This window comes from Meleagris gallopavo, chromosome 1 (genome assembly GCF_000146605.3).
Source record: "Meleagris gallopavo isolate NT-WF06-2002-E0010 breed Aviagen turkey brand Nicholas breeding stock chromosome 1, Turkey_5.1, whole genome shotgun sequence".
NCBI classification, from domain to species: domain Eukaryota; kingdom Metazoa; phylum Chordata; class Aves; order Galliformes; family Phasianidae; genus Meleagris; species Meleagris gallopavo.
Genome location: NC_015011.2, coordinates 133,160,559 through 133,179,709, shown reverse-complemented (window position 1 = coordinate 133,179,709; position 19,151 = coordinate 133,160,559). Strand labels below are relative to the sequence as shown.

Genomic DNA, 19,151 nt, shown 5'->3' with positions numbered 1-19,151 from the left:
GGAGCGCTGCTTTCCCCGGTGCCGCATCGGGAAAGCGGTGCCGCGGATGTCCTGTGTGCGGTGTGCTGGGCTGCTGGGTACCGCCCAGCGCCGGTCCTCGAAGGGACACCGAGGCTGAGGCTGCAGCCGCAGCTCCCAGGTTAAGGAAGAGCTTTTAGAAGAGGACTGACGCGATCGATTTGGTCTTTTTCGTGCTATTCAGATGGAAGATAACTCTCTTTTATCTGCGCAGGTGGTTATTCGACGGCTCCCTCCTTGTCTCACCAAGGAGCAGCTGGAGGAGCAGCTCCACCCTCTCCCTGCTCATGATTATTTTGAGTTTTGCACTGCTGATCCCAGGTGAGGATGAGCTGAATGTGTAGGTTTTCAGGTGCTTAAAGCCTAATTAAGGCAGTTTGGACACTAAATTACTTATTTTGTCCATGGAGCCCGTTTTGTAAGTTACGTAAAGTGTTTGGATATATATATTTGCAGAGATAATACATCCCTGCTTCTTCCTTATGTACTCAACAATTTTAAAACAAATTTTTGTTGCGTGCAAATAGAGCATAGTTTTGTTTGAAACCATCATCCTGCTTTTAATTTTAATTAGTAAAAATTAAAAGGCTGTTTATTAGCTATGATAAAGACAACTGAGGGCAAATATCACCAAATTTTTCATGAGTGCCATTCGATCTCAATTTCTTAATTTGCTTATGTATTCTTGTCTTTATTTCATACCGTTTTTTTTTTCAAGTAATCAACTTTTATTCATTTTTGTCTCATTCAAAACTAAAAAAAAGAAAACAGTGGTTGACTGACAATGAGGTAGAATTTCTTCTACACTTATTTAATATACTCAGTATCACAGTGGCAAAATACCATTCCCTTTTGAACAGAACGATTTTTAGATGAATTTAACCGTAAAAGTAAACTAAGCATCCTATGTGCTACATCTCCTTGTGCTCAGAATAACTAAAGGATGTGATTCATCTTGCCCAGCTTAGCCTGTCTTGGTGTACGGTGAATCATCCTCCATAGGCATATATATATATATATATATGCGCATACATACATATTCTCTCAGAGTCAATTCCACAAAGAGAAAGGAACCAATATTTGTTTAGTGAAACTTTGTGGCAGTTTGGCGTTTCCTTTCTCCAAAGAGTATCTTCATCCTAACTGCACAAATGCCAGGAACCAGTTCAAAAATGAAAATTTTAACTTTCCAAAGCAGTTGTTGGCATAAGAATCTAGGTAATCACCAGTCTTTGGAAATATAAGCAATGGGCAGCAGTTGGCTTTCTATGATTATTTGTTGTTTTACTGGCCCAGCATCGTATTGGCCATCCCAGGTCATGTTTTCTATACATGGTCTTTTTGTCTTCCACTGATGAGCTCTCTTTCTAGATCTTGTACCAGGCACATAATAGCAACAGTGCAGGAAATTGAGTGGCAGTGAATTCATAGAGATTAAATGCTACCCAACAATAGAATGGTTTGGAGAAGCTGCTCAGGAAGGAGAGTGAGGCATACAAATGGACAGGTTATGGTTCAGAAGCAGACAAATTTGCCCTTAAATGCTATTAGATCACATTTTAACCCCATCCAGGGATTCCAGAGAATGGAAGTTTGTAAGAGTTCATTCAGCTTTCTCCAGCTGTGGAATACAGACATAATACTTCTTCACTCTTAAGCTGTGCAAATTTGTGTTTGAGAACAGTGTCAGAAATGGAGGTTCAGAATGGTTCAGAAGCCAAATGCTTAACTAGACAAGTATTTATCCATGAAGACCTATTAAACACAAGGGTGTGAGTTCTGAATTACAAAGTTCCTGGGCTGCAAATGGCTGAAATGATGCAGTAGGTGAAGTGTCACTTTGTAGTTTCCTCTTATTTATACATTTATTCTAAGCATCCTATACCAGTTGTGCTCAGGGAGGACTTCTTTTTTCTTAGCAAGGTCATCTCACCCCAGAAGACAGAACAAACATTTGTGGTCTACTCATGTGTTTTTGTAAGATATGCATACATATACCAAGTCTAGTTTTACTGTTCTTGTGATAAAGGTTACTTGTAATTTTATAATGTCCTGTTATTATATGCAAATTGTAAAACTTTCAACAATTTCATATAACTCAAATGTCATTATTGTGTAACACTGTTACATCCATTTCAGTAAAATCATTTCACAAAGTTTGACTGTTGTGTTGTAATTCATTCATTTTTTCTGATGCATTTGACCCACTGCATTAAGTTCAGTTGTCTCTCTTGTACATTGGTATCAAAATAAGCAAAACAGTGTGTTTGTGACTGATTCTGTGGCCTTCAGGAGTGTTTGATAAGCATGCTATCTATAGCTGACAATGAAGAGGCTGCCTGCTTGATGGTCTGTCTTGTTCTCAGGTGCCAAAAAAATAACTACGTCTTCTAGGTATTCTTTTAAGGTTGCATGTAACTGTTTGTGAGCCTTCTAAAACTCTAGTGCAGTGGTTGAGCTCTGGTCCTGCAGGACTTGGGTCATCCCTCAAGACTGGTACTGAACTCACTAAAAACGTTGTAAGAGTAAAGAGATGAGAACAGGAGCTTTGCTTCTGTGAAAGCCAGTCAAGTAGTTGATGCCATGCCTTGTATCAAAGACAGAATCTTGCAAACAACACTCCTCCTCTGCCATCACAGGTGCTTCCCAATGTTTTGCTGAGGATTATTGTAGGCAAACAGCATTCCTACTGTAGGATGGCAGCGTGCACGCAGGAACTGAAGGATAACACCTTTTAAGGGAACCGCCTGTGGTATGATAAAGGAGGGAGTGGTTGTTGGTTGGTCACCACAGCTGCAGTGTTGCTGATGCTCTGCTGCCAGGCAAATTGTGCTTGTTTTATATCTGTAAAAAGGGAAAGCTCAGTTCATTAAAAATTACGTCAGTACCATCCACTGGATGAATGGCAACAGGTAGAGACAACGATGAAGGCCAGTGGATTTTAGCTTGATGTATAGACAAACAATTATCAATTTGATCAGAAATTATGCTTTAGTGCATGAGTGGATGGAGGAGTTTACAGAGCACTCCAAAATTTATACGTTGATTTTATATACGTATTTAATATATGTATGTTAATGCATGTGTATGTATATATGCACGTGCACCACAAATGATAAGTTGGTAAGTATTTTAACTAGAATGTGATGTCTTTATGTTACTGTTCATATTTTAGATAACAACCTTGCTGTCTCTTCTTAAAAAATGGTGCTAAAAGATAAAAAAAGATAGCTTTTGGAACATTTTTGTTGTTGAAATTGTCGTAAAAGTTTAAAAGGATGTTACTTAGTATTATAAAAATGCATATTACCTAAAAGATCGAATATCCTGCAGTGCGCAGCAGAAAGCAAAGAAACTGTATGTTGAAGTGAAGAAACGTGAATAGTCAGACTCATCAGGGTTATTCCCATAGAAATTCCTGTAATTAATATTACAGAGATGCCAGCGTCATGTAATGGTATCTGTCCAAAATATGATATGGACGGAAAGCAGCATTATAGAAAGTGAACATGGGTAAAGAGAACCAGCTATGTGATGGTAAAACTAGCCATGCAATCTCTGAAAAAACTGAACTTCAAATCCCAGGTGGTATCTGTGCTGGCAGATAATTGAAAAAAGGAGGAGACATACAGAACCCAGGGTCCCTTTTGTGGAGCAGTGCCTGGGGAACTCAGGTGGAAGGCAAAGCTCTGCAGAGCAAAAGCTGTGTTTTCTCCAATGTCTTCAGAGAGCAGGACTGTACCTTCCTGTGAGAAGGCGGCAGCCACAGAGCCCTCCCAGCTGTGCGAAGCATGTGCTTTCTGCTGCTCAACAACGCTGCTGTGTTCTTAGAGGATGGATAAATGGTGAGAGAATCTGGAGCGGGCAGCTGCAGTAGGAAGGTCCCTGAAACCCAGGCCACTATTAGGCATTTCCGATCTGCTAGGTTTAGTCAGCTTCCCATTTGGAAGTGGAGTTTCGTGCATTCTTTTTTGAGGTGCATTGCTGTTGTTGGATAAAAAGCTTGAAGGGCTCTGAAACACACAGATCAGGCTTTTATATAACTGACATCCCACTTGCGTTTGAGAACGGGCTCTTTATTTGTAGAAGCGGCTGCATCAGAGGAGGAAGGTGTAATTTCTAAGCATTGTCACAGCTATGTTTCTATGACCTTCTACCCTATACGTGGCAACAGTAATGGAGAGAGAATCCAATTTGATTGTGCTACTGTGCATACCGATATACTCTGGACAAGCATTCTTTAGTATTTTATATAATATTTTTAATATTTTATGTTTCTGCTGATGTGAAGTTCTTGAAGACTTAAAATGTATTTCAGTGATGTCGGATCCCTTATTTTTGAAGACAGTGTCTAAATCCCTGCTTTTCAGGGGTTGTGTCCAGAGAACATTTACATATTCCACTCACACATTTTTCTCTTACTAATACATGTTTCTCTGTTTGAAAGATACTTTGATATCAAAGTCTAAGCAAAAAACATTAGAAAAGTCCTATGTTGGAAAAGATTATGTTTCTGAATCAGATGGGAAATACATGGTGTTGGTGTGCAAACTGAATGAAATAATGAAGAAAATTGTTTGTATTTTCATTTCTTTTTCACGAGTCTTATGTGTCCAACTGTAATAAGTTACTGCAGAAGAAGAAAATCTATGGCCAAGCAGTTCTGTGCACCGAGCCAGAGAAGTAGCTTTTTTCAGTTACTTTTGTTTTGTGGAAACTGAAGATTGATAAAGCACTGCAATAGTTGTTAAATTAGGAACTTAAACTCAAGACTTCTCAATCTTAGATAGCAATGATAGCAGAAGACTGGAGCACCTTCCGTATGAGAACAGTCTGGGACAGCTGGAGCCCTTCATTCTAGAGAAGAGAGGGCTCCACGGGGAGCCTTATAGCGGCCTTCCAGTGCCTGAAGTGGCCTACAGGAAAGCTGGGAGAGACATTTTTTAAGGGCATGTAGTGACAGGACAAGGGGAAATGGCTTTAAATTGAAAGAGGGTGGATTTAGACTAGATATTAGGAAGGAGTTCTTTACAGTGAGGGTGGTGAGACACTGGAACAGGTTGCCCAGTGAGGTTGTGGATGCCCCTACCCTGGAAGCATTCAAGGCCAGGCTGGATGGGGCTTTGAGCAACGTGGTCTAGAGGGAGATGTCCCTGCCTAGAGCAGGGGGTTGGAACTAGGTGATCTTAAAGGCTCCTTCCACCTCAAAGCATTCAGTGATTAGGCTGCTCCCTCTAGGTTATTTCTGCTTGGTGAATCTTCAGTACTTCTAGTGTATAACCATATCATTCTCCAATAGCAGGTCTCACTTCATTTTTACACTAAAGAACAGTTGGAGTGTAAGATAAGAATAGTGCTGTTGAAGTGACAGAGGTTTGTTCCTTCCTGGGAGTCACCACTTACCAGACTTCTTTGCTTATGCAGCAGTTATGCAGCACAGAGGCACTTCTTCCAGCACAACTATGAAGTGTCGCAGTAAACTTTCCTTCTTTGCAGACACTTGTAACTCCTACTGTTTTCTAAAGAGTTTTCTAATATTATTTTTTTTAACAGTATGTACCATTAAAAATCGTGAAAGTTGTTAAATTCCATCCTTTTTTTTCTTGCTTTGAAAACACTGAGATGGAAGCTGGCTTGTTTCAGCTGCACTGCATGTTGCTAATGACTCCGCACGCTCCTGGAGATGCCTTGTGTTTCATGTACAGACTGGAGGTTTGCAAATCTGATAACATAGAACTCTGCAGGGTGTGTGGAAGAACTCCATGGCAAAGCACAGCCGTGTGTACCCATGCTCATTTGGTTGAGCTGTCTAGATGTTTCCTGCAAGCAGGCTGTACCATCTGCGTGAGCTGTGGTGGATAAGGAAGCATGCTCTATGTAGCATCTTTCAGCACCGCTTTATGTCAATAGCATAGCACTAGCTGTGCCCAATCTGGGATTTCTGTGGTTCTCCCTCCTTGGAGATCTTCTGAAGCCCCATGGCTCTGGGCACCCTGCTCTGAGTGGCCCTGCTGGAGCAGGGGTTGGGCCGGTGGGACCCAGAGGGTCCTGCCAGCCTGAGCCATCCTGTGGCTTCTGTGATACATGCTTGCAGTTCATTCAGTGCTATTCCCTTCCTAGAATGTCAAAATAGTGAATAAATATGTATGAAATAACAATTCCATAGAATTAGAAGGCACATCTTCTGCATGCTTTAGAGGCACCTTGTAAAACATCTAAGTGAGAAAAGCCCTCTAGCACTTTGTTAAATGCTTCTCCTGACTATGATGTCAAGCACAAGTTGGGGCATTTTACAATGTGGTTAGATATTCAGCAGTGCTGCTTTTTGGTCACCTTCCAAAATGCATAAGTGGAATTCACATGGACGCACATCTGAAAAAGAGAAAATGATTTTTTGTCTTGTAGTAACTGTTACTCTTTGAGATGCCACATATGTGACCTCTATCTTTGCTCTTTCTCACTGGATGTGAAAATAGCTGTGATTTTAAATCTGGTTGCAACTGCGTGTGCTGGTTGTCTTCTGCTGCTGCTAGTGAGTTTATCTTAGGACAGCACTTGTATGGCAGCAGTACTATGAATACAGATATATTAAATTTATGGGCTCACATTCAAATATGTTGAAGTATATTAAAAAAATGTATTAACATGAAGACATCACTAAAAGCAGATTAAGCCAAACCTTTTTACATTATAATTGTGTGGGAGAGAGAGTTAAGTGTGCACCTGACACTTAGCTGATGAGTGGTAATGCATTACATTACCATAGTTCCATTGGTGGGAGTGGTGTGCCAGGCCTGAGGTTTTGATCTGGCATGCTAATATTTAGAGTGGAACCAGTGCCAACAAATTCTTGAAGGATCAGAGTTATATTGGGTAAGTACCTGTTCTTTCTTTTGCTAAAAAAGGTTTTTGATTTTTTCAGTAATTTTTCTCCACAATTAGACATTGCATATATATTCATGCACATGTCAGTTGAGTTCGTTTTAGCTTGCCAAGTATTAAGTTATTTAATCTTTCTTTAAGGTGGGAATCTCTTTAAATACAGTGATAGTTTGGCTACTTCCAGGTTCACTGAAAGCTTTTACTTTCCTTCTACTGTGTCAGCAATGGAAGACTTTCCTAACATGCCCAAGAAGTTCTCCAAAAGCACTGCTGTTATTCATCTCTCAAGTCATGAACAAATAGACTTCAAGCTTTGATCTTACAAAATGGAAATGTATGCTCTGCAACTTAAGGAGACAAAACAAGCTAGAAACATTTGTTCAGAATAAATTGCACAGTTGTATCAGGAATTCAGTCACTGAGTTGATAGATAGAATAGATATGATAGATATTTTTATATGTATGTAGAAACTTAAGTATGCATGATTAAGGTAGCCATTTCCCAGAGAGAATGAGAATGGCAGTGTGATCTATCTATTTCATTTTTCCAGGCCTGAACGGAATAGTAAATAACAGAAAATAACGTTGTTTCTTGTTGCAGCCTTTATCCTCATCTCTACTCAAGAGCATACATTAACTTTAGAAATCCTGAGGACATCCTTCTTTTTAGAGATCGCTTTGATGGCTATGTCTTCATTGATAATAAAGGTTGGACTATTTGTAAGATATTACATGTGAATACATACATACCTACATACCATTTTAGAACATTAATTCATTTCATTTTTTATAATTAAGCTCTTTTTTTTTCTCAGTATTCAGTTAATTACATAAAAGTACACTAAAACAAAATCTGGCTACTAAAAGATAATGAAGTGAAAAATGTATTTGTCCATGCAGTCTTACTTGTCTGCGTGGTGTGCACAATTCATCTGCATTTTTGTAACTCAAGCAGTACACTGTCAGGATCCTATTCATTATCTTATGTGAGCATCACAATTCATCACAACAGCGACCCAAAACATTGCAAGCATGAGTGGCTGGATTCTTCGGTGTGTTTCTGTGAGATAAAGCAGTGCTATGCATTCCCCTTTTGAGAAAGCAAAACCAAAAAACATTGTCCTCACCATTTTGGTTGCACAATATGAGATATGTATGCCTTGATTTTTCAGAGAACATTTATGTTTGATAGAACCTCAGATGCTTTCAGTCAGATTTCCATAACTGTGTGTGCTTACCTGTATTTGTCGATAAGAGCCTGAACATCTTGAGTTGCAAGCAAAGGACTGATGAGATCAGTTGCCACCTTTGAAATGTTCAGTTTGCAAGTTTGTCCAACAGATTTCTGTAATGTAGGTGTGCATAAATTCTGTTCTACAATAGTATGAAGCAGCCATAGCCAAGAAATTGTGTGTTACTGTAGCTGTTCCTTGCCTCACTCACAGATTCTGTTAAAAATTGCATGGGTTGTATAAAAGGAACCATGATTTGTGGGTTTTATTGAACGTTGTCTATTTTGTATGCTGAGTGTTGCAGAGATCCTGTGAAATGGTCTTGTCTGGTCTTACTGCAGAGTTATTCTCCATAGAAGCTGTCTGCCAAACTAATAAGTATCTCTGCAGCTTTTCCTACCTCAGATATGTTACCTTTTATATGTTTCATCACTCAAAGTGTTCAAGACTAGGTTGGATGGGGCTTTGGGCAACATGATCTTTGAGGTCCCTTCCAACCCAAACCAGTTAATTCTGTGATAAGCTTCTAACTTGGATTTGGATAGAGTTTTCCCAAAGGTGGAGAACAGCACATTTCTCACAGTATACGATTCCCAGATTTCAAATTCTGCTGTAAAGTAGGAGACAGGGCAACTCCTTACTAACAGAGTTCCTTAATGTTCATGTTTTATCTTGCCTTCTTCTCTGAAACAGCTGGGTTGTTTTAGCTAAGTAGAAATAAACTATTTTTATGATTCTGCCAAGACTCACGTAGTCTAAATTAGGCACATTCCTCAGTGTTATGCTGGATTGAAGCCAGAATATTGTGTACACTACAAAATTGAGTTTGGAGACAGCTGGTCAGTTTGGCAGGGTTGTTTGCAAATACCAAGCCCAAGCTTAGATTGCAAATGCCCTCTAGTGAAGTTTGTGGCAGCATTTCATTTATGAGGCTCAAACTAAAATAAGGATTACTAGGTTCAGAATGGTTAACAAATGTTAGCAGATTTAAATCATATTTTCAGTAGACTTGAGCTAAGTGTGGTCTTGAATTTGCATTAAGTGGAAACCAGGCAAAATTCAAAAGCTACACGCTGTCCTCACAGCAATCCAAAGAAGATTCCAGGGTGCAAGACAAAACTCAAAACCAAAGAATCTAGCCAATAAACACAAACTAGAAGTTGTGTAGTTCACCATAAATAGAAAGTGGAAGGAAGAGTTTCACACACTTGTACATTGTGAGTTTTAGAATTCTGAAAGAAGGCAGCATTTCTTTCGACTGTATATTAGCCAGTTTTTTTGTTTTTTTTTTTAATTTAGATTTCTGGCAATAAAATCTCACAAAAGTTGCTCAATTGTTTAAGATTCACTTCCCAGTAGTACTTACTCATTTGTCAGTGTGAGATTTTATGTCAATTTTTCTATTCAATGGCAATCTTTGAAGAATTGAAAGAGAATTATAAATGATAATGTAAAACTTTTATTGTGCAACAGTTCTCATCTTCATTTTGACAGCTTTTGCTAGCATGTCAAAATAATAATGTAATAATAATAATGTTTAAGTATGTGATTCAAATATTAAAGTATTTTGTTTTTAATCCAAAATACAGCCATGTGCGATTTGTCCTTAGAAATTTAGGATAGGAATTTAGAAACATTCACCTTTGCTTTCAAGTAAGGCTACCCAACACAGATTTGAAGGGTTTGGAAAACCTTACTTGAATACAAGGAATGCTTCCCAAAATAAAAATTAAGTGTTGATCTCTTTTAAGGTTTGGAGTACCCTGCAGTGGTTGAATTTGCTCCATTTCAGAAGATTTCAAAAAAGAAGTTGAAAAAGAAAGATGCCAAAGCTGGGAGCATTGAAGATGGTAAGCATATCTTCTTGATGTCACAATGGAAAATAGATTCCATTTGTGCAAAGTACTAACATAGTTCAAAAATTTATCTTCACAGACCCAGAATATAGGAAATTTTTAGAAAGTTACTGTGCTGATGAAGAGAAAATCTGTGCCAATCCTGAGACTCTTTTGGGAGAGATTGAGGCCAAAACAAGGGAACTCATTGGTCTGTTTTCTTGACTTTTCTTATTTTTGAGAATATTAAATATATTATTTTTATATCTTTAAGGTATCACCTGCATGATATGACCCGTTCAATCTGATAGAGGCTGAGGTTATCACACTTAGAATTTTTATTCCCCAGCCAAGTAGTGAGAGGAGACGCCTCTCCTGTTCTTTCGAGGCTCTGTGCATGGAATCACTTGACTTTACCACAAGTTCTGCATGAGGAGTGGCTTCAATTAGTTCCTTCATACTTCTAAATGCTTTCAGACATGTTATAAAAAGATGTAAGATTTATTTTTTAAAGATAAAATAGCTAAATACTTAACAGTTGCTCTCTGACATTAGCTGCTTTTATTGTGAAACATGAAATGACCTCTGTTCTCATGGTCAAGGTTTTGCAAAAGCTTTGAAAATAAGGCTACGCTTTATTCTCTATATGCATGCAGCATGACTTTCACAGTCTCATGGGGAATCTTTAATAAGATATCACTGATATCTTCCTGAACAAATTACATCAAATTTCAATTACAGGTTTCAGCAATATGAATATTACTAGTTACAAGCACAAATCATGAGTGTATTGTCAACGAAAGGCAGACTGTGTGCTGTGATCCATACTGTGCTGTATAACAGAAATATCATGCTTTTTTTTTTCTTTTCAATTCAGTCTTTCAAAGAGTACCTTTATGGGACTGACTGTAGTGACTGTAACACTCCACAGTAGTGCCATGCTTTAGATAATTATTTGACTATCAGCAAACATGTAGGAGAAGGCTGTTATTAGAAGATGCACAAGACAGACTTGGAAAGATGTGAAAAAAAAAGCAGATGGGATGAAATGCAGCACTCAGCACAGCAGTGGTGACTGCTCACGTTTTTCTGAGGTCAGAATATCTTAATTGCTAGGACTGTTAGAAAACTGAACTACATAGAGAAAAATAAAGCTGTTAATGGAGTTTGCAGCACAGACATGAACGATGAGGAGCAGGAAGCATTGCAGGAGGTGGTCACAGGTGATGAAGCCTCCCTACCAACATGCTAAGGGCAAGGAGCACTGTCCAGCTCTGGCTTGGAGTAGTTCTGCATTTTAGTACATTGTCAAAGCTCTTTCAGAACTCCTACATCAGTGAGAGAAAATTTTCCTGGGATAGAAAAGATTTTTCATTCCAGATGTGATGTGATCTATATCTTTTCAAAGCCTCTAAATAATAGTGCCACGTCATACTGAGAAACACAGATAACTCTTTCCAGAATACTGGAACTTGGCAGCTGCCAGAACACAGCTTTCAGGGTAACAGGGATAACTGGTGTGCTGCACCTCTAAATGACAACGTCTGGAACGCTCACTGTTTCCCCTGGTGTGACAATTTGCTAGAAAAAAAACCCAAAACCAACCAACCAAAAAACAACTTTTGCTGTTATTTCTTTATAATTTAAAAGTAGCCTGCTCTTTTTTTTTTTTTTTTTTGGTCCCTGCGGGTAACAAGCATTTATGCAGAGTAGCATTAGTTTGTCTTCATATGCATAAATTAATAGTGTGCTGGGAAGATGTGGAACAATTTAGAGGAAATGGAAGTTATAGAACTGTGGACATTTAGCAAATTCTATTGTCAGTAACACTGTGGCTCTTCTCAATATGGAAGTTTCCCCAGTTATTTTTATTTACCCCCAAATCATCCTAGTATTTAAGAGCAGAGCACAAGCACTCAGCTTTTTCTAAGAAAGTCTACAGTTTCCAGAAAAATTAACTTAAAAATACTCTGACTTTCAGTGAAGATGATTAGTTTTGAGAGCCACAGATTTCAAAATAACAAAGTTGCCTGAAAGCAGCTTGACATAAGGAATGTTAACAGTCTGTGTGTGTTAAACCACAGAAAATCTAATCAGTTATTGTTTGCTATCAGTATAAAAACATAGATCACTTCAATGGATAGCAAGTTTATAGCAAAAGTGTGTGGGACGTTAGGTTATGTGTATGTCTAGTTTCAAAGGTGCTAATAACTACTTACGTTAATGAAAGATGTGCCCAGGACTTTGTTGGCAGAATTGGGCCTTACATTCTCAGCATTTCTCCAGGTAGCGTTGCTACTGCAAACCAGCATGGTTTGTGCATCACGTCAGATGCGTTAGCTCATCAATTTCAGTGTGACAGAGAGGTATAAAACAGAATTTCTCTGTAACAGGATAAAGGTAAGCTCATTCTTCTGGCTTGTTTGTAGAAAGCAAGATAAAATATAAAAGTTATTGCTGATGGAGTTCTTCATTTTGTAATTTATTTTCTTTTAACATTTCTTAAATGTTTACAGAAAAACCTTAGGTTTTCGTTTAGAGTAAGGCTTATAAATGAGGGGAGTATGATTCAAATTTTATTGATATGCATCTTTTTTATCTTCCTCTTCTGATAGTATTTGTCACTCTGCCTCTCCTCTGTGAACTTCATGTTGCCATTTCTAACCCAATCCCTTGCACTGCAGCCTTAGTCATGTCTAGAATCAGGTGCTGGACCCCAGGTGTGGCAGATTCTTCCCCATACCTTCTGGTGACAATCTGTGGTCAGTTCCAGCATGTGGAAATGACCAGAGATGCTCAGACAGGGAACTTACAGGGGCAGGAGAGGGTGGCAGAGCTGCAGATTTGGGAGATTGGAAGAGAGGACAGTGAGGACCTAAAATTTGTCAGAAATTATGGGCAGGTGGGAAAGAAAGAAAAAGCACTGGAAGTATAGGGGTAGAGAGAGGAATATCCCAAACCAGCAAGTCTGTTTTACTTCTTGCTTTTGAACATTGATAAACACTGAACCAAATCAAATTTTCCAATTCATAACTTCATAACAAAGTTTTTTGTTTAGGTTTTTGTTTGTTTGTTTTTTGCTCTTAAGTTATTTAGATATTCTAAACAAAAACATTCAAATGTTTTTGGGATAGGAGGTTACGTCTAGATTTCAGCTATGCCATTTTAAATTTGACTGAGAATTTATTTTTCTTTTTTCCCCTTTTCTATTCTTTCTTCCAAATCGTATCATTTGCTGTTCTCTTCTGGTTTCAGGAAGAGACTATAGATTGTAGAGCATTTTTTAGCTAACTATTTTCTGTAACATTCTTTTCTACTCACAGTATGTGGGTTCAAATTTGAATTCAATGTTGACAATCATAGGTGCCATATATGTGATAAAAAATTTGATGATGTCTTCAAGCTTCAGTAGAATTTGAGAATGGCTCAGGCAAGTGACTTAGGCTTGATTTCGGAGTGTGAAAATAGTTTTATAACATAAGAATGGCCGTGTGATCCATCAAATGATCACCCAAATATGTTATTTGGGAAACCAGAGCTTTGTTGAATCTGTTGACACTTTGTTGTATCCTGGGACAAACTATTTATCTTTTATTATTCTTGTTTTCCCATGGAATGGTGAATGCTAAATGGGGGTCCAATGGAAATGTTATATGTGAATGAAAATGTTTCTTTCATAATGTACTTTGAAATTTGGGACTGAAGAGTGATATGTGAGACGTGGACTGTACATGAACAGCAATCTAAGTAGGTTTTGATGTACAAAAGTTAAAAGAGGAACAGATATAGTGGTAGGAATGTGGTAGAATTAGATACTGAACACATTTATTTTTTTGATGAGCAAGAGAAAAATGCCATTTTCTGAAAATATATGATTTTAAATTTAAAACTTAAATAATCAAGCAACATATCTCTGTTCTTCTTACCCTATCAGCAAAAGAAAAAAACCAGCAATCCCAAATAATGTGTTTATAAAATGGAATGATGGGAATACCATCTAGAATATGATAGAATAGAATAAAATAAATAGGTTTTTATATATTATTTGGCTCCCTTGCAGATAAAGTTAGAAAGAAGGGATTAGTACTGAAGTAAAGAAATGAGTACATATTTTAGGAGTTGAACACTATATCACAAATTTTTTGTGTTTTAGCTAGAAGAACAACACCCCTTTTGGAATATATTAAAAATAGAAAATTAGAAAAGCAGGTACGTTCAGATTTTTGCCTGAAGTTCAACATTTATGTTTCAAGTGGTTTTCCTTTGGGCAATTTACAATTAATTGTTTTGAACTCTTCAGAGAATTCGAGAGGAGAAAAGGGAGGAACGAAGACGGAGGGAATTGGAGAAGAAACGTCTGAGAGAAGAAGAGAAAAGGAAACGCAGAGAAGAGGAAAGACGTAAAAGGAAAGAAGCAGAGAAACATAAGAAAATTTCTGAAAAAGAAATAAGGATCAAGGTACCTTAACAAAACCAAACCAAACCTCCTCTGTTGAAGTTACTCAGAAGTTCTTTGGGTTTCACGCTGTTTACACTGTGTACTACGGTATGCTGTGGTGATAGCAAAGTCGTTGTTACTGGAAGGAGAAATAAAGTAAGGCTTAGACTAAGCACAGTTATTGAAAAGTCTGACTAATTACCTTAGATGCAATGACGTGCTAATGAAGTTACTGTGACAGGCAACTGTGATATATCCTTATATAACAATGCCACATTCTGTGCTGATGTAACCTGACAGAACCAGATTGTTCTGTGCTAACATATCAGAGCATTGATGCAAATATGGCTTTTAGGTCTTTGTCATGTAAATCTAGCCGTATGTGCTGAGGATGTTTTTTGTTTATGCTCAGAACTGGTTTATTTTAATAGTATCCTTTAACCCGGCTATTAAAAAGTCTTGTTATAATTTAAAAATAAGTATATATTTTAATAATGTTATAATTATACATTATTTTTATAGAATGTGTAAATATTATCACATAAAGCTGTACTAATTGTATACATTAACAACATAATATATAATTTCAATCTGTGTTATATTTTAACACTCTGAATGGATGTGCTTTTAATGACTTAGATGGATGCATTTTGTGGTATTAAGTCTCCACATTTAAAACCTTCTTTGTATAAGACAAGAAACATAAGAAAACTATTCACTTCGTCTAAATTTTGTGGTGCTGGAAAGGTTTTGTAGGCTCTTTGATGAGGTAAACTGATGTAAGAATCTGTAGCCTAATACAAGGATGCACAGACTCACTCCAGATCTTGTGAGGGAGTCAAACCACAAAGCTATGTAGCTTTCTCATCTTCCTTTTCATCTCAGACAACACTTGCCTCCATCTAAATGTATAGGAACAGTATGTTCTGAAGCAGTTACATTTTTTCATGTTTGTGTGTAAGGGCAAACATTCTAGAACTTCAGAAAAAAAGGGACTTGTCCTTTAGAAGTTATTTCCCAAAATTTGTTGTCCAAAAAACCCTACTATTTATGATCTGTCATCTACGGGAATGTGACCTTGAAAAGTAGTTCTGTCCCTGAGGAAAGGAAAAATACTACCTGAGAGAAACATTTTAGGTTATTCTAGGTATTGAAGAATAAAAACTTTTCAGGGAAAAAAAAAAAGGTGGAATGAAAAGTTTGTTGAGATATTCTACTAGTTATTGAAATGTTAGAAGACTACTTTGAGGAGAAGACTACCTCCTTCTACAGAGGTTATTGCTGTAACTCTAGATACTGCTCAAGCCCTGTGTGGATTATTTGTTGAGGAATTAACAAAATTCTTGGAAAGTCTCCAAAATTATAAAGTAATACAATATTTCCTGCTAACTCCTTAATTTTCCCTCAGTATTTTTGTTAAGGTGTATTTATACGAGGCACCTATTTCCATATGCCAGCCAGTCCTGAACAGCATGTCACACATTTTATATATAATACTTGAAGGAGTGAACTATTAATCCTGCTCTTTTTGTAGTATTGTAGAGGTTCTGCTTTTATTTTATTGGCAATGACATTGAGCTCTGTTGTTACATGATTTCTAAGAAATCATTGACTATACATAAAACTCAGCAGAGAAAAGTAGGTAAGTGCTTTCTCCAATATTCTTGACAAATTTAAAGCATGCTGGTGAATGCCTGTTAGTGACTGTACCTCCTTACCAAAAGTAAACTGTTGTTTAAAAATAACTTTTAAAAATATATACTTTATAAAAGATATTCATAGCATTTAATAAGATATCTTAAATCTTAACAGATCATTGTTATATTCAATACACTGTTAAAATGTCCATTACATAAAGATAATAACTTTATGTCATAACATAAACAAATATTTTCAGCTTCTTAAGAAGCCTGAAAAAGGAGATGAGCCAGCCAGTGAGAAACACAAAGAAAAAGATGAAGAAGCTGATACTGAAGAAAACAAGTGGGATAAGTCTCCTGGACCTGGGAGTATAAGATCCAAATCGTTGGAAGGTTCACTAAAAGAGCTTAAGGAGAAGTAAGTAAAATGGGAATGGTTTTAAGTTGAGAGAGGGGGAGATTTAGGTTGGACGTCAGGGAGAAGTTCTTTACAGAGAGAGTGGTGAGGTGCTGGAACAGGCTGCCCAGAGAGGTTGTGGATGCCCTGTCCCTGGAGGTGTTCAAGGCCAGACTGGATGGGGCTCTGGGCAGCCTGGTCTAGTATTAAATGGGGAGGTTGGTAGCCCTGCATGTGGCAGGGGGGTTCGAGATTCATGATCCTTGAGGTCCCTTCCAAGCCTGGCCATTCTGTGATTCTGTGATTCTGTAAGTATTATTTACCTTAGAGGCTCCAAATTAGTTCCTAAAAACTTTGATTTGAAGGCTTAGCCATGATACAAGAGTTTGGCTGGGTGTTTGTCAGAAGGGAGCTGATTTCATTTTGCATGGGTATGAATCTCTCACTGTCCTTTTTGTAAAAGGTGTTTAGTAACAACTTACTGACCTGATGGTAGTAACAGTGGATGCAGTTTATTATTTGTGAAATGCTTTGAAATCCCAGATTGGAAGAATTTCTGCGTGAAAAGTAATTGAGAGTTTCATTCTTATCTCACCTGTTCCATATCAAGAGCTCGGGTAAAGCCCCATTTCCATTACCGATGTCAAAGTCTAAATTGCCTCCAGTCTTTTCTTTTCATCACACCTTCTTTATTTTCACTGCAAAAAGCAGATGATTGTGTTTGCTTTGGGACAATGGCAAAATAGTTGAGGTGATAGTTGCAGAAGGTTGTCTCTGTCTCTCACTGCCTTTTGTGTAGCATATGCAATAGTAGGAACAAGAGATTCCTACTGTAGCTCTCTTCTGTAGCTTCTGTATACTCAAAGTGTGTTGGAAGTGTTCAGCAGCTGGTTCTCTCTTTTATTCTTTGGTGTCTGTGTCCACTGTGAGCAGGACAGGATTCACCCAAGAGAGATGTAATGTAAGAGTAATGTTGCTAAGATAAATAACACTTTTCCAATTGTGTTTTCCACTGAGCTCTCAAAAAAAGTACTTATAGGAGCTGCAACTGTTCTCATAAAAGCAAACAGAAATGTAAACAATGGAAAATAAACCCAACAAATTTGCTAACTAAAACACTTGATTCACCCATAATAATTTACATATATTGCTCATCTCTTTTATCTGTGGCCAGGGACCTGAAACATGGGCTCAGAGTTTCAGCATGCCATGTCCTGAAAGGTCCTGAAAGGTGCTGAAAACTTCCATTCTCTGGTGGAAAATGAAAATATTCAGGAAATCTTGAGTTGATGTTCTTCAGCAAAGGAAAAACAGGACGGAAAAGTGCCCAAAAATGCTTGTAGGGGCAAGTCAATTTTTTGCTAATAAGGCTTTTTATGGACTAAGCTTTATGTTCTGCCATACAGCACTTTCAGTATTGATCCTGTAAATTTAACAAGGCATCAGTATAGCTTTTCCAAGTGTAAAAGAGAATCCTTTTAGCTGTGCATGTACAGTAAGTTACCTTGTCTTTCCAAGTGCTTGCTTCATCATGACTATTGATTATTAGGGTTAATAGATACTGTGTTATTGACACAGAAATAAACCAGAACTTGGAACTCTACATGAGGAGCTGATTTAAGGCTTGCTAGCTATAGCTTTCTACATTTACTTTGTAATCAAGTTATTGCTCATCCCTTTGTTTCCACTCCTCTTCCCTATGACTGAACTGTAGAAAGCTGCTCCGGCCACACTGCAGCTGGGGTCTGTCTCCCTCTCACTGGGCACAAGTGTTCCTCCATCACTTGCAGGAGGAGATAGCAGGGCACTGGGAAGCACTGCAGCAGCGAGTCTGGGTGTGCCCCCCTGTCTTTGGAAAGGACACGCTGCAGAGCCTTGCTAGGACTTTCCTCCTTTAATTTTAAGCATTTAAATATATGAAACATATAAAAAGAAACCATCCATATTTGCTGCTTTTAAAATTTAATCTACTCTGTAATCTTTCTTCATTCAGTTTTGTTTTATGAGAGAAGCACATGGTTGCTGAACTGGAACAATGAAGTGAATGAGAGAGTTGTATCAGATAGGCAGCAAAATGTTGCAAACTAAGAGTCTTTATAATATAAACCCATTGCAGCATAGCATAAATTTAAGTATTACGTTGTGATAAGGTAATGATGTCCAACAAAAAGAAATGTTAAGGTAGGCAAAAGTGTTTGGAGACAAAATAAACAAATGCTGAGAACGCAAGCATTCGTTTTCACAAATACCTCCCAGAAGTTCCAATGTTTGTCAGTGAATAATTTTTGTTAATAAATGGTTGCACAGGATGTGCACAGTTCCTTTGGGCCCTGAATGCTCCCTTTCGAGGCAGTACTCTCATCCACAGGTACGGCTCTTCTCAAGAGCAGCCTCAAGACCTGGTCATGCAGCACATGGTTATGTGAGGAGCACTGGGGAACCACTTAAGGGATTGCAGAGGGGGATAAAGGTTGGAGCAGAGGCCTCCCACAGCAGGTGCACAAAAACCAGATTTTCTTTGCAAAGTTTTACCTGCTACTTTCTGAACTTAATGCATCATGGAGAGCTGGACATACACAAGTGAGACATTCAGCAAAATTGCACATAACTTCTTTGTTAAAGGAAAAACAGCCTTCACATATAACTGACCTAAAGACTGATGAAGACAAAATGAGGCTTTGTATTCTATATGTCAGTAGCTTTTTTTTT

At 37.9% G+C, this 19,151-nt stretch overlaps 1 protein-coding gene across 1 annotated transcript in view; it reads left to right on the top strand.

Annotated features, from left to right (window-relative positions):
• Nucleotides 1-6: 6 nt before the first annotated feature.
• Nucleotides 7-19,151, top strand: part of UPF3A (UPF3A regulator of nonsense mediated mRNA decay) — a 24,911-nt gene continuing 5,766 nt past the window's right edge. The window contains 7 exon segments of the mRNA XM_010728336.3: nucleotides 7-339; nucleotides 7,502-7,608; nucleotides 9,884-9,982; nucleotides 10,068-10,178; nucleotides 14,121-14,176; nucleotides 14,268-14,426; nucleotides 16,303-16,463. Of these exon segments, the coding sequence (XP_010726638.3) occupies nucleotides 203-339; nucleotides 7,502-7,608; nucleotides 9,884-9,982; nucleotides 10,068-10,178; nucleotides 14,121-14,176; nucleotides 14,268-14,426; nucleotides 16,303-16,463 (830 nt within the window). The 5' untranslated portion in view covers nucleotides 7-202.